Here is a 21,761-nt window from a genome sequence, read left to right as displayed (position 1 = left end):
TTAGCAAAGGAAGATACTGAGTTTGCTTAAGAGATTGCTGAAATCAACATGTGTAAAAAAATTACCCCTTATATGTTATCAGAGCAAAGTATTTACGGTCAGGAGCTCCCTGTATCTGCCACTTAATGTTTAGTATTGTGTAAGTCACTTAACTTTTCTGAACCTCAGAGATGCTAAGATCAATGTATATAGAAGTGGTATATGAAATGGTTGTACTATGTAAATGTTTGTTATTATGATATTTGACTTTTTCTTTTTGCTTTTTGACTGTGAGATAGTGGGCAAGTAAACTAAGTTTTTTGTGCATACTACTAAGCACATATAGGATGCTCATGTATTGTGAGATTCTTACTTCTCTTGTCTGGCACTCCTTTTCAGAATCTCATTCTGGAGGTTCTTGTTTAGTGTGTTAGCCTTTAAATGGTATTTATCCATTCTTTCTTTTTATAATAAATTTGAACTAAACTAAGATATATGATTATAATATTAATTTATATATTTTGTAGCTTATAACATAGTACTATATAATAGCAATAGTAGTCATGTATTAGTGGCATATTGTAAATGATTAAGTTATGGCTATGGCTACAAAATTAAATAGTGTTTACTGTTTATTCTTTTTGAATTCTTTCTGCAGATACAGAAGTTTACGGTGAGTTTTATCCTGTGCCACCTCCCTATAGTGTTGCTACCTCTCTTCCTACATACGATGAAGCTGAGAAGGCTAAAGCTGCTGCAATGGCAGCTGCAGCAGCAGAAACATCTCAAAGAGTAAGAAAATTTCATCATTTCTTTTGATAAAATTTTTTTTGTTAATTGATATGTACATTTAGTAATGCTTAAAATAACTCTGTGTATAAGTATGTATGTAGACTTTTTTCTGAACATCATGGGTTTGAACTTCACAGGTCTACTTGTATGCAGATTGTTTTAAATTAATATATTGGAAAAGTATTTTGGAGATCTGCAGCAATTTGAAAAAACTTGCAACGAATTGTGTAGCATAGAAATATCGAAAAAATTAAGAAAAGGCATGTCGTGAATGTATAAAATATATGTAGATACTAGTTTATTTATGTGTTATTGACTATTTATGTTATCAGTAAGGCTTCTAGTTAGCAGTAGGCTGTGAGTAGTTAAGTTTTGGAGAAGGCAGCGTTATACTCAAGTTTTCTACTGCATGGGGGTTGGTCGGTATCCCTAACCCCTGTATTGTTGGAAGGTTACTCTGTTTGTTCTACTGTTGCTTATGTGTGTTGTCACTTTTGTTGAAATTGGCATTTTCCTAGTTAAATTCACCTCTCCATCTCTTGACTTCCTCTTTTCTGTTGCTCTTCTTCACTTATCACTTCCTAAATTTTGATTTCAGGCATCTCATGTGCTAGCCTTCACCTCCCACACTAACTCACTCACTCTGGTTACCACCACTTGGACAGTTCTTCTCTTTGCCCAGACCTCAAGTTCATTGACTTCTTTGCTGTCCATGTACTTATTTCTTTTTTTCTTACATAGTTTAAATTCCATGGTCTATCATTTTAATTGTGAATCATCTTTTTTTTCTATTCATGTTTTCTATATTAGCATAGTCAGTTTAGTGACCGTGAAAGAACTCAAGGTAGCCGAAAAACACAGAAATGTTACAAGGCCTTCAAATTATTTTTGTCAGCTGTTTTTTTAAATAACATATTCAACTCTAGAATTTTGGAATGTTGAGTAAGCATTCTGTCTTCCTCATCTTCCTTTCTTAGTAATAGAATAAAGGAAGATGAGGAAGACAGAATGCTTGCTCATCATTCCAAAATTCTACAGTAGAATATGTTATTTAAAAAATAACATATTCTAGATACATGTAAATTATTCTTTGTTCTGGTAAAAGGAGTGGCTGTCTCAGTAATGGAGAGTCAGTGAGATACACATCTGCTATTCTGCAGCCAGGTAAGAGGCAGAAATTATTTATATTTTAGTGTGGCTACAAGGAGGGCTAGAATTTTTTGCATTTTTTTTCCTGCTTCAGATTTGAGAGATGTCATTTCAGATCCATGGATTCATTCCATTTTGTTCAGGAAAAAGATGAAAAAAATCAATTCACCCAGGAAAGCTAGAATTAGGTAAGGAGTCAAGGGAGAGAGATGTGCTTCCATGTATGGCATTCTCCTCTAGCTGCTATGAGGTCAGAGTCCAGTGAGCTGCTCCTCTGAGAGATGAGCATGTGCCCTGGATGTATTTCTTTCATCAGCAATCACCCTTTTTATGCCTGCTCCCACTACCCTCTTCTAGCACACACAGGGTTAAGCGTCATCATAAATAGCTTTGGACACAGTTATGAAGGTAGATAAAGACAGAAAACTCTGAATTTGTTTTTTATACCTTTTCCCTCACAGAGGAGGAAAGTAAGTCTCAACACAGTGGCATAATATAACTGAGTCAATAAGGATTTTTGTTGCTGTGAGGGGAACATCTTAGAGAAGGAGGATAGATCTAAATAGGGAGTTTCTGTCTAAATCAGTTCTAGGTTACTTAGAACACATATATTTGTAATGCACATTCATATCTCTCAGAGAAGTAGATTCCTCTCTATCTCTGAAAGTCCTAATAACTCAGTTTCTCAGGGAATGTTTCCCTGGAGACCTTGACAATGGCAGAGGTCCTTAAAGAGTATTATGGACCTTAGATCCTTTACTGCCCTAACCTGCATACAATAGGATAGAATTCTAAAGGCAACGTAGGAAGCATTAAGTCTTGCTATGTGTGCTTTGAAGAAAGTTGATTTTACCCCTTTTGGAGAGAAAAGTCTGAAATGTTACTGTTGCATTCCCTCATTGTCATCATTTCTAGCACCCTGTTTTAGAAAGTAATAGTAGTTCTCAGCTGGAATTGGAACATGTCCATAAAGAAAAGTTCTCTGTTTTCATCTGCTTCTGGTATCATTGTAACCCCAGCCTATGAGCATTGTGGAAACTTTCATAGTCAGCAAAGTATTAGTAGAATTGTGTATAAGAGACTAACTTAGGTCTTCTAAAAAATCTTTTAAATTTACCAGCACTTCCTAACCCAGTGCTTCAGCACCCTCTTTGTGCAAAGTATGAATGTTTGCATATGAGTCTCCATACCTGATTCAGATAAAAAACTGGTCTATGATTGAAAATTGCTAGGAGAGTAGATTTTAAATGTTCTTGCCACAAAAAAAAAATGATATGTGAGGTACTGTACATGCTAATTAGCTCAATTTAGCCACTCCACAATGTATACACATTTTAAAACGTTGTACATCATAAATATATGCAGTTTTTGTCAATTACAAGCAAAATTTAAAAATTGAAAAAAAAATCTCATCTAATTAGCATTTGAGTACATTCAGTTGTAAATGAGTCTCAGCTAGGTGAGTTGAAAGCTTATTTCCTGTATCAACTCTTATTGGGACAATATAGATAGTCAAGAGACTTTAAAACTACTGTTTTTTCTATTTCCTATTTCTAATGCGTAGAATTGCCTCTATATGATGGAATGGTTAAGTAGATTTCTGAAAATGACAACTCATTTTTAATATTTCTGTGAAAAATGCTAATTCCAAACCATTTATTTTATAAAATGTTTAGAACATGGCTTGTTCGTGAGGTAGGCTCATTTCATAATCTTATAATGGGTAGGGTTCTTTTTTTGTAACTTATTTTAAATTGTTGCAGTAACTTGTCTTTTGACATTAGAACTAGCGCTGGATAAATTGTGAGCAACTCTAGGACAGAGATCTTGCATTTACATTCCCAGTACCTAGTTATTATCAGGCACATTTTTGTTTTTTAGTAAATGACAGTTGATTAAGTTAAGGAATGCTTTCTTTGTATTAGCCAATGTGGGAAAATAGGAAGAAGAAAATAATATAGATGTTCTATTACAGCTATTTTAAAATGTTTCAATGTCTTTGCCAGTTTTAGGATTTACAAATTAATGTTTAATGTAGTTGAAATTATTGCCTAGATACCATTTTATTTTTTAAACATCTTATAAAAATATTTTCCTGTTTTTTAATAGTTGAGTAAATTCTCTGGAATCAATATGCTATTGAAACTTAGTGGCCATTCCACTCTAGTGAACAATTAAGAGTATTTTCAAATGTTTGTGTGTGTGTATGTTTTTTTCTGTTGTTAAAATTATAAGAGACATCTTTGGGCATATTGCTGTGGCTCACTCCTGTAGTCTCAGCACTTTGGGAGGCTGAGGCAGACAGATTGCTTGAGCTCAGGAGTTTGAGACCAGCCTGGGCAACGTAGCGAGAACTTATTTCTGCTTAAAAAATAAAATCAGCAGGATGTGGTGGTGCACCCCTGTAGTTCCAGCTACTTGAAAGGCTGAAGTGGTAGGATCACTTGAGCACAAGAGATTGAGGGTGTAGTGATCCCAGATCAAGACTGCAGTGAGCCTTCATTGTGCCACTGCCTTCCAGCCTGGGCGACAAGTGAGATCTTGTCTTACAATTTTTTTTTTTCCCTAAATGATGACTTTTGATAAAATCTCTGTACCGATTTTTTTTTTTTAAAAATCAAGGCAGAGTCTCACTCTGTTGCCCAGGCTGGAATGCAGTGGTGCTATCTCGACTGAGTGCAAACAGATTTTTGATAAAATCTCTGTACTGATCTTTTATTTTTTTAAATCGAGGTAGAGTCTTACTCTGTTGCCTGGGCTGGAATGCAGTGGTGCTATCTCGACTCAGTGCAAATGTCGGCCTCCCCAGTTCAAACAGTTCTCCTGCCTCAGCTTCCCAAAGCTGGGACTACAGGAGCATGCTACCATGCCTGTCTAATTTTTTTCGTATTTTTAGTAGACATGGGGTTTCACCGTGTTGGCCAGGCTAGTCCCCTGACCTCAAGTGATCCGCCCACCTTGGCCTCCCAGAGTGCTGGGATTTACAGATGTAAGCCACCATGCCTGGCGTGGACTGATGTTTTAAAATACACAATATGAAATATATTTTTGTAATCACACTGATAGTTTTTTGTTCTTACTGTGCTTTAATGCTTATTTATTGAACTAATTTGAAATTATATAAAAATTTATAAATATTATAGTCATGGCCAGTTATTAAATTTAGTGTATAAAGTTTACCTATGATATATGACTGCACAATTTAAGGAATCTTTGTTCCCAAATAATAAACAATATAAAATAGTTTTGAAAGTTTTTAAATTTCAGGATAGCAGTATGCTTAGTGAGACTACCATCCATGATTGTATGGAAAGAGCATAGTGTCCTGGATTCAAGTACTACTTTGACCCTCCTAATTATGTGATCTTGAGCCTAGCCCTAGCTTCTTAGACTGTCTCACAAAATTGAATTATTCACACTCAGCTGAGATGATATATGGTATTAGTCCATTTTCACACTCCTGTAATGAAATACCCAAGACCGGGTAATTTATAAAGAAAAGAGGTTTAATTGATCCACAGTTCTGCAGGCTGTACAGGAAACATAGCAGCTTCTGAGGAGGCCTCAGGAAACTTACAATTGCGGCGGAAGGTAAAGGGGAAGCAGGCACATTTTATAGGGCATGGAAGGCACATTTTACAGGAAGAAGAGAGATTGGAGGGGTCATACCGTACAGTTTTAAACAACCAGATTTCACAAAAAACAGTCACTCACTTACTATTATGAGAATAGGGGAATGATGTTAAACCATTAGAAACCACCGCCATGATCCAATCACCTACCTCCTACCAGGCCCAGCCTCTGACTATTGAGGATTACAGTTGAACATGAGATTTGGATGAGGACACAGATCAAACCATATCATTCTGTCCCTGGCCCCTCCCAGATCTCATGTCCTTCTCACATTTCAAAATACAATCATGCCTTCCCAGCAGTTCCCCAGAATCTTAACTCATTCCAGCATTAACTCAAAAGTCAATAATCCAGTCTCATCTGAGACAAGGCAAGTCCCTTCCACCTATGAGCCTATAAAATAAAAAACCAGTTAATTATTTCTAAGATAAAATGGGGCTGTAGGCATTAGGTAAATATTCTGGTTCCAAAAGGGAGAAATTGGCCGACAAAAGGGGTACAAGCCCCACGGAAGACCGAAACTAAGCATGGCAATCATTAAATCTTAAAGTTTCAAAATATTTTTTTTGAGACACTCTCACTCTGTTGCCCAGGCTAGAGTGCAGTGGTGTGATCTAGGCTCACTGCAACCCCCACCTTCCGGGTTTAAGCGATTCTCATGCCTCAGCCTCCTGAGTAGCTGGGATTACAGGCAGGTGCCACCATGCACAGCTAATATTTGTAGTTTTAGTAGTGCCAGAGTTTCACCATTGGCCAGGCTGGTCTTGAACTCTTGGCCTCAAGTGATTTGCTTGGCTTGGCTTTCCAAAGTGTGGGATTATAGGCGTGAGCCACTGCACTGGGCTAGAATAATCTTTAACTCCATGTCTCACATCCAGGGCATACTGGTACAAGGGCTGGTTTTCCCAGGCCTTGGACAACTCTGCCCCTGAGACTTTGCAGTATATAGCTTCTGCGGCTGCTTTCAAGGGCTGGCACTGAATGCCTGCAGCTTTTTCAGAAAAAAGACAGCCAATGCCTCTACCTGGAAGACATGTAGAAACGTGATAGACTTGTGAGAATTATCTCCCAACATAATCTGCTGTTGATGGACATTTATATTGTATCCAGTCTTTTGCTGTTATTAACATTGCTGCAATGAATTATCTTTAATACATAATTTTTATAAGAGATAATATGTGTGTATATATATATCTGCAGTATATTTTAACAACTGGCATTGCTGGATCATAGGGTGTGCACATTTTTATTTTCGATAATTATTGCAAAATTGCCAGCTATAGAAGTGGTACTAGTTTATACTCCAGCACTGATTATGAAAGTTCTTATTTCCCGATCATTATTAATGCAGCACTGTCACATGTATCTTCCTGATACCATTTTTGAGTTTGATGTTATTAATCTTTTATCTTTTTTATCTTTAAAGTTACTCTTTTTAAATGTGACCATGAAGTAGTACTTGCTAATAACACTTACTGATTACTTACTCTGTACCAGACATTGTACTTATTTCATTTGTCTATACAACAAATTGAGAACATTAGATTTTGTTGAAGTTTTTATACTTACATTTAAGATGATAAAGTTGTAATTTTTAGTGAGCTATTCCAATGTAACATGTTTTACAGATTCAGGAGGAAGAGTGTCCACCAAGAGATGACTTCAGTGATGCAGACCAGCTCAGAGTGGGGAATGATGGCATTTTCATGCTGGCATTTTTCAGTAAGTAATCTTTCCAAACTATTTTATTTTTGTTTTTGTATGTATTGGCTGTATGTGTATTAAAGTAACATGGTGAGGATAAGCAAATATTGTTAGCATGTGTCTACCTTGCTTAAAATGTAAATGGTTTCTGATATTGGACTAATGGATACTATGATCATATGTTTAAATATGAATCCTAGAACTTATTAAACTCTTGCTGGATAATTATGCATTGCAGCCATTATGAAGATGCTGACATGTAAAAGTATATATATAAGCATATTTAAGCTATTTCAGATTTTTAAAGAGAAATGCTGCTATGTTGGTGCCCATTCAGCTCCGTAGGAGCATATAGAATGAAACTATAAATTCTGCTTTTGAGGCAGAGGATTTCCATTTGAGTGTCCTTAAGCTAGAAGAAGGATTGGAAAAAGGGATATTTTGGGCAACTGGAACAGTGTCACTTGAGACAGATGGTTATGAAAGTGTAATCTTATTTGCGGGAATGGTAAGAAGTTAGAGATCAGAAACTTAAGTAACATTTTAACATCTTGCAGAATTCTTAGTATTCGACTTACAAAGTATATTGAATCTTCTTGAGGGAAGACTGTGTCATACTCTTCATTATTTCAATTCCTAGTACAAAGATTGGCATAGTAAACTCATTAAATAATAAGATGCCCAGCAAACTGTTTAAATTACTAAAGCCAGTGGTAGAAATCCAATATTCATTTAAGTAAGTTTATTAGTCTATTATATAGTTAATTTCTGTTCTCAACCTGGTTAAATGATCAAGCTTTCATGCTTAGATAGAATGCTGATTTAATTCAGTTTACTTCTAAGCTTTATTATGATCATAAAACTGAAAAATAACTTTTTAAAGTGCCACATTCAGCTTTAAAAAGTAGAAAATACTAACTTCATGAGTTGTCACTTTTGAGTCTGAAAGTTCATGTAAACCTCGTCTTCAATTTTGAAATGGTTTCTTGATTCCCTTCTATTTTCATCTGCTGAAGAAAAGAGGGGGAGGGGGATGAAGGAGGAGGGCAGGCAACTCTTCAGATTTACTAATTGTAATATTCAAGTTGTCAACCAGCTAATATATATGCAATATTTAAATCTTAAATTGATTTTCTAGTTAGATATGTTAGGTATAATAAAAAAGGAATTGAACTCTGGTTACAAATGAGTGCTGTTTTGTAATATTAGTCTTATGAACCTTGGTTTTTATCTTGATTTTGGTTTAACTGGTAATTCTATATATTAATAACACTTTAATAACAACTTCCCACAGTTTGTTTACAAAAAGAGTAGCTTAAACATTAATTGCTTTCTTAGTTATTATACCTTTTAAGAAACTTTAATTAGAAAAGAAAGGATGTAAATATATTGTACTATTTTTAGTATAAACACCTGTTTCTTGGGTATAAAAACATGTTATTTGACACCTTTTAATTATCCAACTCAGAACTCTTATTTCTCCATTTCGTTATTCCACTTACCACCAGTATCTTCTTTTTATTTTTATTTCTTAGATATGAAGGCCTTGCACTGATGTGTTATAAATGCATGGTAACTTAAACACAGTGGATGACTTTATTCTTAGCCAGTGGTAGTACATTAATATGATGTAAATGTATATATTCATATTTAATATAAATTATATTTTACTCAATTTTTACTTGTTTCCACAACTCATATATATAATGCTTCCTGTTCTATAAATATTGTACCAATATTATAACAGTAAATTTATATTACTACCTCTATTAACTGATTTTTTTTTTTTCCTGGTAGACTATTGGCCTGGAGTTTATTTGCTTGATAAGCATAGATTTGTTTGTCATCACTACCATCTAGTGGCTGTTTTTCATATTGCAACTTGCTATATTTTCCATGCATCTTAAATATCTAATAGCTACTGTGGATAAGAAGGTCTAGAAATAGATTTTATTTTTAATGTGGTTTATTTATAACTTAAGCATTTCAAGGTTATATAACTTGCACAAGTAAAATTATAGTGAATATCAATAAGACTATTTGAATTAAAACCTTTTGGTGGTTTAATTCTTTCCTTCTTTGTTTTCAATGTTTTACTTCACATAACCCTAAAAAAGTTTACACTTAAATTTGGTAAGTTAGTTGCATATTCTTGTTCAGAAAATGTAAAGGAAGAAATGTTTGTAATAATGTTTTTGCTTCTTACATCCTTTAAAAGTGTTACCATAAAATGTCTCAGATACATGCTTTATATGCTTATCTCTGATCTTATTTTTAAGAAATTTTCTAACAGAATGGAACAGAATTTGGTTATTTGCCAAACACTAACAATGAAAATTTAGTTTACAGATAATTGATAGTCTACGGAAATGACCTTGAACTTTAGTATTTTAAAATGTAATAGGCTCTTATTTGGCTCTGTTAAGAAAACTTTTCTTCTGAGGTTTAGCCATTTATACCATGTGGGAATCTTCACGTCAGCATGCCATGGTAATGAGTAATCACCTGCATTATTCCCATTTTAGACTTGAGGGAAACATAAAGAGAAGGTGTTTGTAACTTTAATAAAAGAATTAGAAGACTGTTTTTGAAATGTGAATTCTGATTTGTAAGAAATTCCCAAACTATCTTCCAAAGTGGCTGTACTATTTTGCATTCCCACCAGCAATGTATGAGAGTTCCTGTTGCTCTGTGTCCTCGCCAGTATTTGGTGTTGATTTTGTTTTTTTTAATTTTAGACATTCTAATAGTTTGGTGTTGATATCTCATTGTGGCTTAATTTTTATTAACAATTAATAATATTAAGCATCTTTATTCAGTTCATTCTTCTGAGCACCTGCCATATAGTAGTCAAAAAGTTGCAGTTTTTAAAGGGGTTATCTGGACACTACACATCTTGGAAAACAAAATAATGATGACTTAATCTGCCCATGAAAAGCTGTTTTTTACTTAGTTTTTAGATGACATTACATAGCATAAGTAAATCCAGAAAAGGAGCATCTAAGAATTGTAACTATACCTGAAGAAACCCATAAAATATTTGTGAAGTATTAAATTTTATTGTTTTTCTTTTTCTTTTCTTTTCTTTTTTTTTTTTTTTAATTGAGCTGGAATCTTGCTCTGTCATCCAGGCTGGAGTGCAGATCTCAGCTCACTGCAACCTCTGCCTCCCAGAATCAAACAATTCTCCTGCCTCAGCCTCCTGAGTAGCTGGGATTATAGGCACCTCCCACCACACCTGGCTAATTTTTGTATTTTTAGTAGAGACAGGGTTTCATGTTGACCAGACTGGTCTCCAACTCCTGACCTTACCTGATCCACCTGCCTCGGCCTCCCAAAGTGCTGGGATTACTGGCATGAGCCACTGCGGCCAGCATGCTTTACGTTTTTTTTAAAAAGTTTTGTTGGCTGATTGCTTAGGTTGGACTTCTTGGGTGGAACCACACATGAGCTAAATTGTGATCTGGTTTTTAGCTAATTTAAAACTGCAGTTTCAACCGTTAATGATAAGCTTTCAGGAATGGATTTCTGTTGGCCAAACTGACAAGAAACCAAGCTTACTCATTTGTTGATATACTGTATAGTAAATAACCCATTTGCAAAAAGTAGGCTATAGTCCAAAAAGAAAGCTTAATTGGCAGAATTAAAAAAAAAGGGAGCTGCTATTTCCATTGAGCTGTGAAATATTATTAATATGTCTATGTTAATTTGTTTCCAAATTGTGGTTTGTAAGATAACTGTTTCTGTTGCTTTTAGTGGCATTTATTTTCAACTGGCTTGGATTTTGTTTATCCTTCTGTATCACCAATACCATAGCAGGACGGTACGGTGCTATCTGCGGATTTGGCCTTTCCTTGATCAAATGGATCCTTATTGTCAGGGTGAGTGTTTTGATAGCATGTATCTCTTTTATCTCTAAAATGAGACATATGAAATTTTCTATGTGGTTCATAAATGGTCACTTTATTTTCATAAATTCAGTTATTTCAAGGCTTATTCTTAAATCCTGTACTTAATCATTATAGTGATCTCTGTGGTATGAACACTTTATAACTTTATCATATGAGAAGTTGTTATTATAGTGGAAAGATTGAAATCAGAAAAATTAAAGTTTGAATCTCATCTTTTTTATATGTCTTTTAACTTTAAGTTACTTAATTGTTCTAAGCATTAGTTTCTTCATAATGGGCTGATGATAGCTGCCTTGCAGGATTTTTATGAGGTATGGAAATAATGTAATTAAAGTACCTTACCCAGTTACTGCACAAATATATGTGCTCAGTAAATCATGGCTGCTATTATTGTAATACAGTGCAGGTATGCCTAAAATCAGTTAAAACATAAACATTTTTCGTTTAGTCACATTATCATGAACTTAAATATCTTCTCACTCTTTTCTTTTGAAAATGTTGAGAGCTCAAAAGTAAAGGCCTATGAAGTGGTTATTAGAACTCTTTTTTCCCTTATGCTTCTTCTAAGCCTTTCTTATTTTCCTGTTGTTCCCTGAAGTTACCCTCTGCCTTCTTATAATTTACAAGATAGTGTGTAGGGAGACAATGATAACTCCTTTTCTTTTCCCCATCTTAACAACTTCTCTAGTCCCAAAATCGTTTTCTGTGAAAATTGCATAGGCATTAGTGTTGTTATCATGATCATCCCCCAGCTCTATACCTTTGCCTTTTGAAGGCCTCTTTTGACTTCTTTTTATAAATGTTTCTTCCTAGTTTTTTTTTTTTTTTTTGCAATAAGATCTAGTAGAATGATCAAGAGTGGCCTTATTTATTGTTTTAATAAGTCTTCTGAAAAGTTACCTACACATTTTAAATGCTGTTATACAATTAATAACTTAAAATACATTGATTCTACATTTAAACATTCATTTCTAATTGAATGAGCTAAATCCTCCTAAAATTTTTAGTAGAATCATAGATCAAATATATTAGTTTCTCTTAAATGTTCAGACACTTTGATAATATATTTGTTATTAAGTTGATTTAAAAGTACCTATTATGAAAATATTAATGCTTATAGATGTAATGTATTTCTTCATTAGTTTAAAACTTATTTTATAGCTTCCCAGGGTTTCAGTAATCTTAGCGGAGCCATAGGTTTTGGTTATTAATCAATTAATTCTTGGTTGGGATCTGTGGACTGATTTCTTCTAAGATAATTAAAATTTGAGCCATCATAAGAACTATCCCCTGGCAATTCGTTGTTTTAATTTTATTGCAAAAAATGTACAGTGGGTTCCTAACACAAGTATAAATCTGTTAGGTGTTACGGAACATAAAAAGATAATGACACAGTCCCTTCCGTTGCAGAAGTTAGTGTTAAAAAACCTCAAGAGTTGGATCTAGGTTAAGTCTAGTGTTGGTTATGATACTAATAGAATTAGGCACTATTATTCAAATAGGATTTCTCATCTAAATCACAGAACACAGAAAATGATATGAGGAATATTTTCTCAATTCTCCCAAAGTTAGTAAATTGCTAGTATTATTCTAGATATATAAGAAAGAAATTAATACATCCTATATAACTTATGCCCTTAGAGTATTACAGCTTAATTTTCTCATAGGAACCTCAGATTGAGAAGGGATTAGATTATCTAGTTATCAAGTCTAGTTGATGTGATAAGACGGGGAACTTAAATTCAAAGACTGAAGTTTCTTACAGTTTGTAAGGTGTATGCTAGCATCAAGTTTGATAACCAGGACTGTTTAGTTTCCCTTAAAATACTTTTACTGAGTTAGAGTTCATGTCAGGCTTTTAGTGTGTAGCAAGTAGTGTTACAAAGATTTAAAAAAATCTTTTGTATAAAGTAACAATAACTGCCATTCATTTAACCCTTAGTGTGTGCCAGGCATAATTTGTTACAAACAACAAAGTTTCATGCTTTATCTGTATGTCTGATGCTGGCCGTGATCTAGACATTTTATTGGTGATGAAACTAAGAATAAAAAGAGTCTAAAAATTGCTCAAGGTCCCACAGTTTTTAATGTGAATTAATGTGAATTAGAATCTACATTGGTCTCAATTCATTGCCTATTTTCCTACTTCTGTACTGCCTCGATTACACTGTATTTTGACTTTTATTATAATGCTCCAAGTAATACATTCCTCTTAGAGTTTAGTGCTGAGAGAAAAGTTTTCTCCTAAAAACCTGGTGTTTCCTTTCATTAGATAATAAGTAATTTATAAATCATACTGCTGCTCTCCATTTTGTTTCTGAGCTGCCACAAACCTTGGATCTTGTGTAAATATCTTTAGCCTAGGCTTTTGATACTTGTTTGGTTAGAAATACATACATGTTTCATTAAAAATGAATCAAATACATTTTGAAAGTAGATAGGATGTAAACAATGAAATACTGGTGTTATATTATTACAATAAAATCAGATGAATTCTTAATGTTCGTTAATTTATTTTCCAAAATTGGATTTCGATAACCTGTGATTGGCCAATCAACATGATTGGTTTACTTATTTTAAAAAAAAAAATTAGATTAGGCTTGTGATTTTAGTATTTTAAAACATTTTTGTTAACATAGTAATGAGTCCAAAAGCATTTCTTTATCCTTTCTACATAGCGAATCCTTCTCTTTGACATCAGGGTGGAGGTAATTATATTTTCACTTGGGAGTAAATAAGAAAGAACTTTATGGTAAATATTTTTGGTGATGAATGACTCTCTCTTGATTTTCAGGTTGCCTGTTACTGGGTAACACACGGAAATTTAAAATGTATTGCTTTGATTCTTTATTCTTTTTTTGTTCTTATAACCTTTAAGACCTGTATGAAAATGTTTTATTTCTAATTGCTAATCACCTGAATAAAAAACAGTATAGTGCAGTCTTGTATAAGCTGTATCTTTTCAATTTCAAGTCCCTCCTTCATTGTACATATTTTAAAGATGTAGGTATATGTGGGATTTGTGTGTTTAGTAGTACTTTGAAATTTTAAATCTCTGAAATTACTATAAATTAATAAATGGCTTATTTATTAATTGAAAATACTTCCTGAGAAAATACTTAAAAGGCTATACAGACTTAGGTAATCTTTATTTAATATGCTTCCTAAATAATAACATTATTTACAATTTGTAAGCATTTTTTATTATTGCCAAAGTCTAGAATTTTTAAGCTTATATGAAAATTACCAACAAATAATTGGAAATCTTTACATATAAAGGTACAAACACTTTTAATTAATATCAAATTTGAGAACAAGTCTTCATTTAACTAAATCATTTTTAGTTACATCAGATTCAGTTTGTAGACTAGTGGAAACAGGGTGGGTAAACACAAGCTAATTTTTAGTAGTTTTAGAGTAGGTTATATTAAACACTTTTTAAAAAGTAATCATTTGAGGCATTGTTTTAGGTGCTAAAGTTATCTGAAGTAACTGAAGAAAATTAGATAGATTTAAAAAAAAGAAACCCTTTTAAAATTAATGAAGTGTGATGTCTAGAGTCTAATCAAGGAAAAGATACCTGTGTCCAGTATCATCAAACTCTGCTTTCCATCTGCCTGTTCATATTCCTACACCACAGAGAATGTAAAACTGTCTACCATGGCCACTAAGAGGAACTGTTGAAATGCCACTTTAAGTTTCATTTAGCTGTTCTTGGTTCACTGTTGGGAACCGAATGCTAGAGCATCTAGTTTGAAAATAAAGACTCTGGATGGGGGTGGGGAGTTGGGGAGGGATAGCATGGGGAGAAATGCCAGATATAGGTGAAGGGGAGGAAGGCAGCAAATCACACTGCCACGTATGCACCTATGCAACAACCTTGCATGTTTTTCACATGTACCCCAAAACCTAAAATGCAATTTAAAAAAAAAAAAAAGAAAGAAAATAAAGACTCTAATAAGTTGGGGGTCTTTATGCACCTAGAATTTTTGGCAGTGATTAACAGTAGGGAGTGTGCAGAAGGTCAAAAGCTCTTCTTTTTGGAGGTCAGTAGAACATCCCCATCTGATACAGTTAAACTAATGTGGCTTTTGGTGTTAATATCTGAAGCAGTGGGTTGCTGTAGTGTGTTTGGGATGGTAGTTGTGGTTTTGAGAGATTATGAAGAACGGACTGATGTGAACTTTTTAATGAGAAAATGTGTGATTCAGACATAGAGCATTCACTTTTATTTCTTGTGGGCAGTTTGAAACTTTTTTGTTTCTAAAGTATTTTGTGTAAGTTTTTTTACTGTTGCATGAGATTTTTCTCAAATAATTCATATATGTGTATGTCATTAAGTATTTTAATTTATTGTTTGTGCTATTTTTAAGTGTTAAAGATTATTTGAGGTAAATCATTCTGAAACTGAAGATAATGTATGATTTTCAAATTCAGGTGTACAAATTTGGTTAATATATTTATGTTCACTCCATAGTTTTCTGATTATTTTACTGGATATTTCAATGGACAGTATTGGCTTTGGTGGATATTTCTTGTACTTGGTAAGTTTATTCTTAATACATTTAGTTTAACTTTGATATTTCCAAAAACTATAAGATGTAAATAAACTATGTTGCAATTTCTGTGGAAATTATTTTTCTACTGTAAAGTTCTCATATTCAGACACTTGCATCTCACATTTTTAAACAATTCTATTCTACATAGCACCATAGATTTCTTAGATTTAAAAGCCAGAGGCTATCAGTGGCGGGATGATAATAGAATGTTACAAAATTTTAAAGTAACAGTGTGATAAAAAAAATTGTCTTTAGCATTTGTCTCAGAAAATATACACAAATAACTTCTTTTAATGATCTTAGAGAATTTGAGAGTTGGATAGTTTGGTGGTTCTATCCATTCTCTTATTTTTGGATCATGAAAACATTCTTTATGCATTTGAAGTGTGCCTTGAATTAATCATTAATCAGCCAGGCATAAGGAAAAACTTCATGCCTAATGATCACAGTACTTCTGTTGAGTGGTCTTCTTATAAGACATGTCTTTTTATTAATATTGATGGAATTTTATGGATTTTCAATTTTTGTTCCCTTTTGTTTTTTACCTTTGATGTAAGATAATTAAGTTGATCTTTAAATCACATTATATCTTTAATTCACATGTCAGATATATTTGTGACATAAGGAATACATTTTGTTTCTAGTTAAGATTGAAAGCCCATGTTTCACTCAGAATTGCATCAGAAAATAACAGCATTTCAGTAGGTGGCAGTCTTCTCTCTGAGTTTTTGTTTAGTCATACTGTTGGATCTTTAGGATCTTTTGGGAAACAATTTTTTTTATTAGTCAGATAAGGTCACTTAATTCTTTAATAACTATAGTGAAATGATTTTAGTGTTGTGACTTTGCTGAGATGCCTCTGGAGGTGAAGCTAGTTTTATGTTCTTGTGTTCTTACTGCTGGAATGCTATGTTCTTTATTGAGTTTCTTAGCTAAAAGTGAAAAGGTTTATAAAGTCTATTAAGTATTTAAGCATATTAAATGAGTACATTTGTGTGTGTGTTTGTGTGTGTGTGTTTGTGTGTGTGTGTGTGTGTGTGTGTATATATATATGATTGGAGGAATCTTAGGGAGGTAATTGTGGGCAGAGTAGAATACAGAGGACAATGTCAGTTTCACTTCAGAGCCATAATCTGGTGTTTGTTTATTTTGGGGAATGTGAAAATGTAATCAGTGATAAAAACATTGCTCTCACATATGCTGAAAAGAATGTTGAGCACTTTGTAGAATGCTGAGAAACAGTAGCCATTGAGTGATTGGTCTTTAGATATGAACTGGCTGGCTTCTTTTAGAAAATGCCTGAAAAGTAAAATGTGTGTTAGAAACAGCAGCTTTAGAGACATAGAAAGGGATCCTACAAATAAGTTGGTTTACATTTTTCAATAATATTTTTACATTTGGATAACAGTATTATTGTCTTTGAACAGCATCTGGAAAAGCATGAGGGTGGAATTCAGAGGGAGTCCTAAACAGAGGGAGTTAGGATATGGGAAGCAGATTAGATTGGATTTAGCTGAAATTTATACCATTTAAGTCATCATTTGTATCTCTCTTCTATCTTTCCTCTCCAATTTACTGCACGCATGCTTCTTTTTTTAGTGATTAGTTGGGGTACAAATTTAGTTTGGGACTTTATATTTTGAATTCACAAACTCCTTTTCTTCCTGGTGAGGAAAGTCATACACATACAGTAGATTCTTCTGTTTTTGTTTTTTGATCCCCCCACTCCAATTTCCTTGTTAAAAATTTACTGGAGTTAATAAATGTTTCCCTAAGAATCATATGCTTAAGTATTTCAAAGGCTTATACTAATAATGGTAATGTTTTATACTTATCTTATATTTTTCATTTGAAACTTTAGAGAATTTCACAGGTATTGCTTTTTAAATCATTAAATATATCTGTGGTTATTTTAAAATACTATTTTACAAAGGAGAAAACTGAGATAGATATAAGATGTAGCCCAAATAGTGTAAATTGACTCTTCCAAGTCATCTTTCCTAACTCATCTTAATTTTTATTATATGTTTTTTATTATTACCTCAAAATAAGAACTCATAATTAAAATATGTACAAAATGCACATATCTTCAAATACAGATCTTACAGATGATAGGCACTTGATATTGCTATACAGGCTTGTTTTTTTCTCCTCAGTTGTTAGCAACCACAGGTATATTTTTTCTTTTCATTTACTTTATATAAGTAAATATGTCTTAGTTCACTAAGTGAATGAACTAAGTTACATTAATTGAAAAGATTGGTACAGTGTAACATGGGGTTTTTATGAGTTGAATCAATTTGAGTGCATCAGGTAACTTTACTATTTAAGAAAATCACTTAAATGTATGTTTTTATGTAATTCTGGATTTTATAGCTAGATTTGCTTTAATTTTAGTACATCTAGGCTTAACAGATTGAAAGATTATATTTCCTTTTGACGGAGTTTATCCTTATAGTGTAAAATATATTACAGAATGAATGGAAGTCTGCAAGTAAAATTCCTTAAGCCAAGAGGATCTTGTTTATAATTGTCTCTTTTAAATTTATCTTGCCCCTTTCTGTATAAGAACATAGTATATCCGTATTATTTCAACCTTTTCAGGCCTGCTCCTTTTCTTCAGAGGATTTGTTAATTACCTAAAAGTCAGAAACATGTCTGAAAGCATGGCAGCTGCTCATAGAACAAGGTATTTCTTCTTATTATAGAGGTAAGAAATATTAAGCTATAAACTCTGTCTGTTCCCTTTATGTTTTCAGATTTACCAGATACATATTAAATGCCTAATGTGTATTCATGATTTTCACTCAGAATATTTAATATTTCTTAATACTGCTAACAGTCAGCTTATTGAAATTTAATAAGTCATAGACCTTTATAGATGACTTTTAGATTTTTAAAATTGAATGTCATACATTTTAATTTTTAAAATACATAATGAGTGAACTGAAATTTTAAATCAGAATTTTAAAACTTCTCTATAAAGATTAACCATAGAATGTATGTGAAGTAATTACTAGCACAAAATTTGAAGACTTGAAAACAAAACAAAATATGACATAGTACTTACACTGAAGGAATGGGCATTTTTGTATAAAACAATGTGAAATTCACCTAGATAATCTGGTGGAGAAAAAAAATCTGTGATTGAAAAATAATTTGTCTTGCAGTCCTTTTAATAATCTGGATCAAGGAATAAAAGTCATGTGAAGAAAATAGTTCTGTTATTGTTTTCTTAATGTGTATTAGTTTTTATCATCAATGAAGACTACAACTTGAATAAGTGGAAATACAAAGAAATGAATAGAGGTTGTCTTACTAGTTTTCCAGTGAGTTTCTGGAGGCTGTGTATACAGTAATAGTATTTATTTATTGTGCAGTGGGAGTATCTTCACATAAAGTAATCTCATACTGTATTCTGTTTTCTAAAGCAAGTACCATATCCTTTATGCCTATAAATAATGTAAAGTTTTAAAGCATTTGAACTCCATAACCAAAATGTCTACTAGTACTTAACTTCTGAGTGTAGGACTACAAGGAACAAAGTGTTTCAAGTATACTAAAACAATATCTTTTTTCTAATAAATAAATTGTATCCTTTGTGATTTGGTTGCTTACATGTTATTTATACTTTATATATTATACATAAGCTTATATAATTTACATATTTCTTCTAGAGTACAATGAATACACTTGTATTTCTAGATCATGTTAAAGTATCATTTTAAGTGTTCCATTAAAGACTCCACTAACCACTCTCAAAGATGTCGCTTTTTTATTTTAACAAGCAAAATACCTTTGCAAACAGTGGCATTAAGAATTTGCCAGTATTAATGATAAGATAAAAGGCAAAGTAATTTTGCTATTTTACTAATTTGTGTGATTATCTTGTATGCGTTTTGAAGAGTCTGAAATACAGTGTAAATATTTTCTAGATGTAGGTCTGCTGTAGAAGTTTTACACTTTAGAATATATTCTGACATATAGACTTTGTTATCTTTATCAAAATAATATTATATACTTGATATAATTCTTCTATAAAATGTGTCTTATTATACTATGACTTAGATAAACACAACTTAATACATTTTAAGACTGATTCTTTCTTTGTCTCCAGACTGCATCAACCCGACATTCCTTTCTTATACCAATGTGAAATTTCCAGATCATCAGTAAACCTACAACTTTAATAGGATAGAAGACTACTAATAGCAGAAGACAAATTAGTGAAGAAAAGACAGAGCTTCGAAATTGAGTGGCAGGGTGGTTTATGTTTACAGGCCACTTCTGTTCATTCTTTAAGTATCTATGTTTCATTTGTTTTGCACATATGCATATGTGCCCATTTAAGAGATTTGCATATGCTTGAAAGAAATCATAAAGTTGCAGCACTTAAGTCCAGTCACATTTGGTCAATCAGTATTTGATATAATTGAAAGAAGTGAGTGATAAACAGTCTTCCAGCATGTAAATGCCATTGACTTTTGACCTGACATTTAGTACAATAAAAATGAGATTATTAACCATGTCAGATGATTTAGATGATTTAAGTTTCTCTTAGATTCATCTGGTAATTCTACACATGAAACATCTTTTGTTATATAAAATTTATTGAAATCTACAGTACTGATTATTAGAAAGGATTTGTCAGATTTTTGAACATGACATTTACATTATTATTTAGGAAAACTCTTCCTGTAAATAATCATGCATAACTTACTTTCTTCAATGTTATCTTAGAAATTATGTCCAGATATCTTTCACTAATTTTAAATTAAGTGAACTAAATATATATATGTATATGTATACATGCATACACACACACACACACACACACACACACACACACACACACATTTAGAAAACCTGAGTGTTAAAGATAGAATTTGTTTTTGGACAAACTTTAAGAAAATGTGGGTGTACCGAATGTCCTTTATAAGAAAAAGAAAATTTTTTTTTAAGGGACACACTAGTTTTAGGGATTTTCAAATGAGAAGCTGGGTTTTTAGGATTGCCCATCTTAGAGATTCTTGCAGGAAGAGATTGTATTAGAAATTATATTTATTTCATTTAAGATAATTTTGAAAGTTAATTTTCTAAATAAGATAATTCTCATTTGTGTTTGTCTTTTAAAAAGCCAATAAAATATCTTTCAGTATCATTGTAATAATTTTTTTAGAGTTTAATTTTTAAAACTTAGCATTTAAAATCTTGGGCTATTAATCGCTTCTTGCTTTATGACTTTAGGATTAACTTGTAAAAAACATATCCTGAAATGAGATATGCAAAACACTTATTTTCACATTATGGAAATGTGTTTGTGGCATATAGGGGTGTGGCTTCTGTGTGTGTAGCGAGAGTGCAGAACCATTATTCCAACTGGAATTTAATTTACATTCATAAGCTACATATTTCCCATCTTGCAAATTATTTTATGTCTCTTCTGTTTTTCCTTTTGATTATATCTTTAATTTTGAATACCAACATTTAAAATGATGGTATATTATCTTTTAAACTTAAAAATTATTTAATACAGCTATATGCAACGTATAAAATTGACTTCTTATTTATTATTAGACATTACTACTAAAAGGTACATCTAACTATTAAGGGACATTTTTCCATTTCCAAAAAATAAAATTTATTATGCTTTATAACCTCTTTTGTATTTCTCTGTATTTTCTAATTTTTTCATTGTCTTTGATAAATAAAACATAGTTTTGTTTTGCTAATATAGTCTATTTTTTGTTTTGTCTCACTCAGTTTACTTTCCTGCATAGAATTTTATTATTGATTAAAGTACCTGTGTTATACCCCTTGAAGTAAAACAATAGCATGGGGTAAAGAAAAATATTTAGTTTAGTTGCCTAATTTGGAAATTAATAAAATTAAACTGTACTAATAACGTATTCAAACTCATGGTGGATCTCTTGCATATTAGTTTCTTACAGACCTGTACTTTATTATCTCAATAATTTTTAAATGAAATTAACCTTTGCTACATGGTAATTTAAAATTACTAAGAAGGTTAGCT

The 21,761-nt window shown here is 32.4% G+C and overlaps 1 protein-coding gene across 1 annotated transcript in view; it reads left to right on the top strand.

Moving 5' to 3' along the window:
* Window positions 1–20,258, top strand: part of NDFIP2 (Nedd4 family interacting protein 2) — a 74,294-nt gene extending 54,036 nt beyond the window's left edge. Inside the window, exons 3-8 of the mRNA XM_012445361.3 lie at window positions 638–771; window positions 7,182–7,275; window positions 11,014–11,138; window positions 15,646–15,712; window positions 18,332–18,437; window positions 19,845–20,258. Coding sequence (XP_012300784.2) covers window positions 638–771; window positions 7,182–7,275; window positions 11,014–11,138; window positions 15,646–15,712; window positions 18,332–18,435 — 524 coding nt within the window. The 3' untranslated portion in view covers window positions 18,436–18,437; window positions 19,845–20,258. The remainder of the gene's footprint in view (window positions 1–637; window positions 772–7,181; window positions 7,276–11,013; window positions 11,139–15,645; window positions 15,713–18,331; window positions 18,438–19,844) is intronic.
* The last annotated feature ends 1,503 nt before the right edge of the window (window positions 20,259–21,761 follow it).

The sequence above is a fragment of the Aotus nancymaae genome, unplaced genomic scaffold (genome assembly GCF_030222135.1).
Source record: "Aotus nancymaae isolate 86718 unplaced genomic scaffold, 86718_ANA_hifiasm-v0.15.2.pri h1tg000048l, whole genome shotgun sequence".
In the NCBI taxonomy this organism is placed as follows: Eukaryota; Metazoa; Chordata; class Mammalia; order Primates; family Aotidae; genus Aotus; species Aotus nancymaae.
Note: the sequence above shows the minus strand (reverse complement) of the source record. Positions and strands in the feature narration are given on the sequence as shown.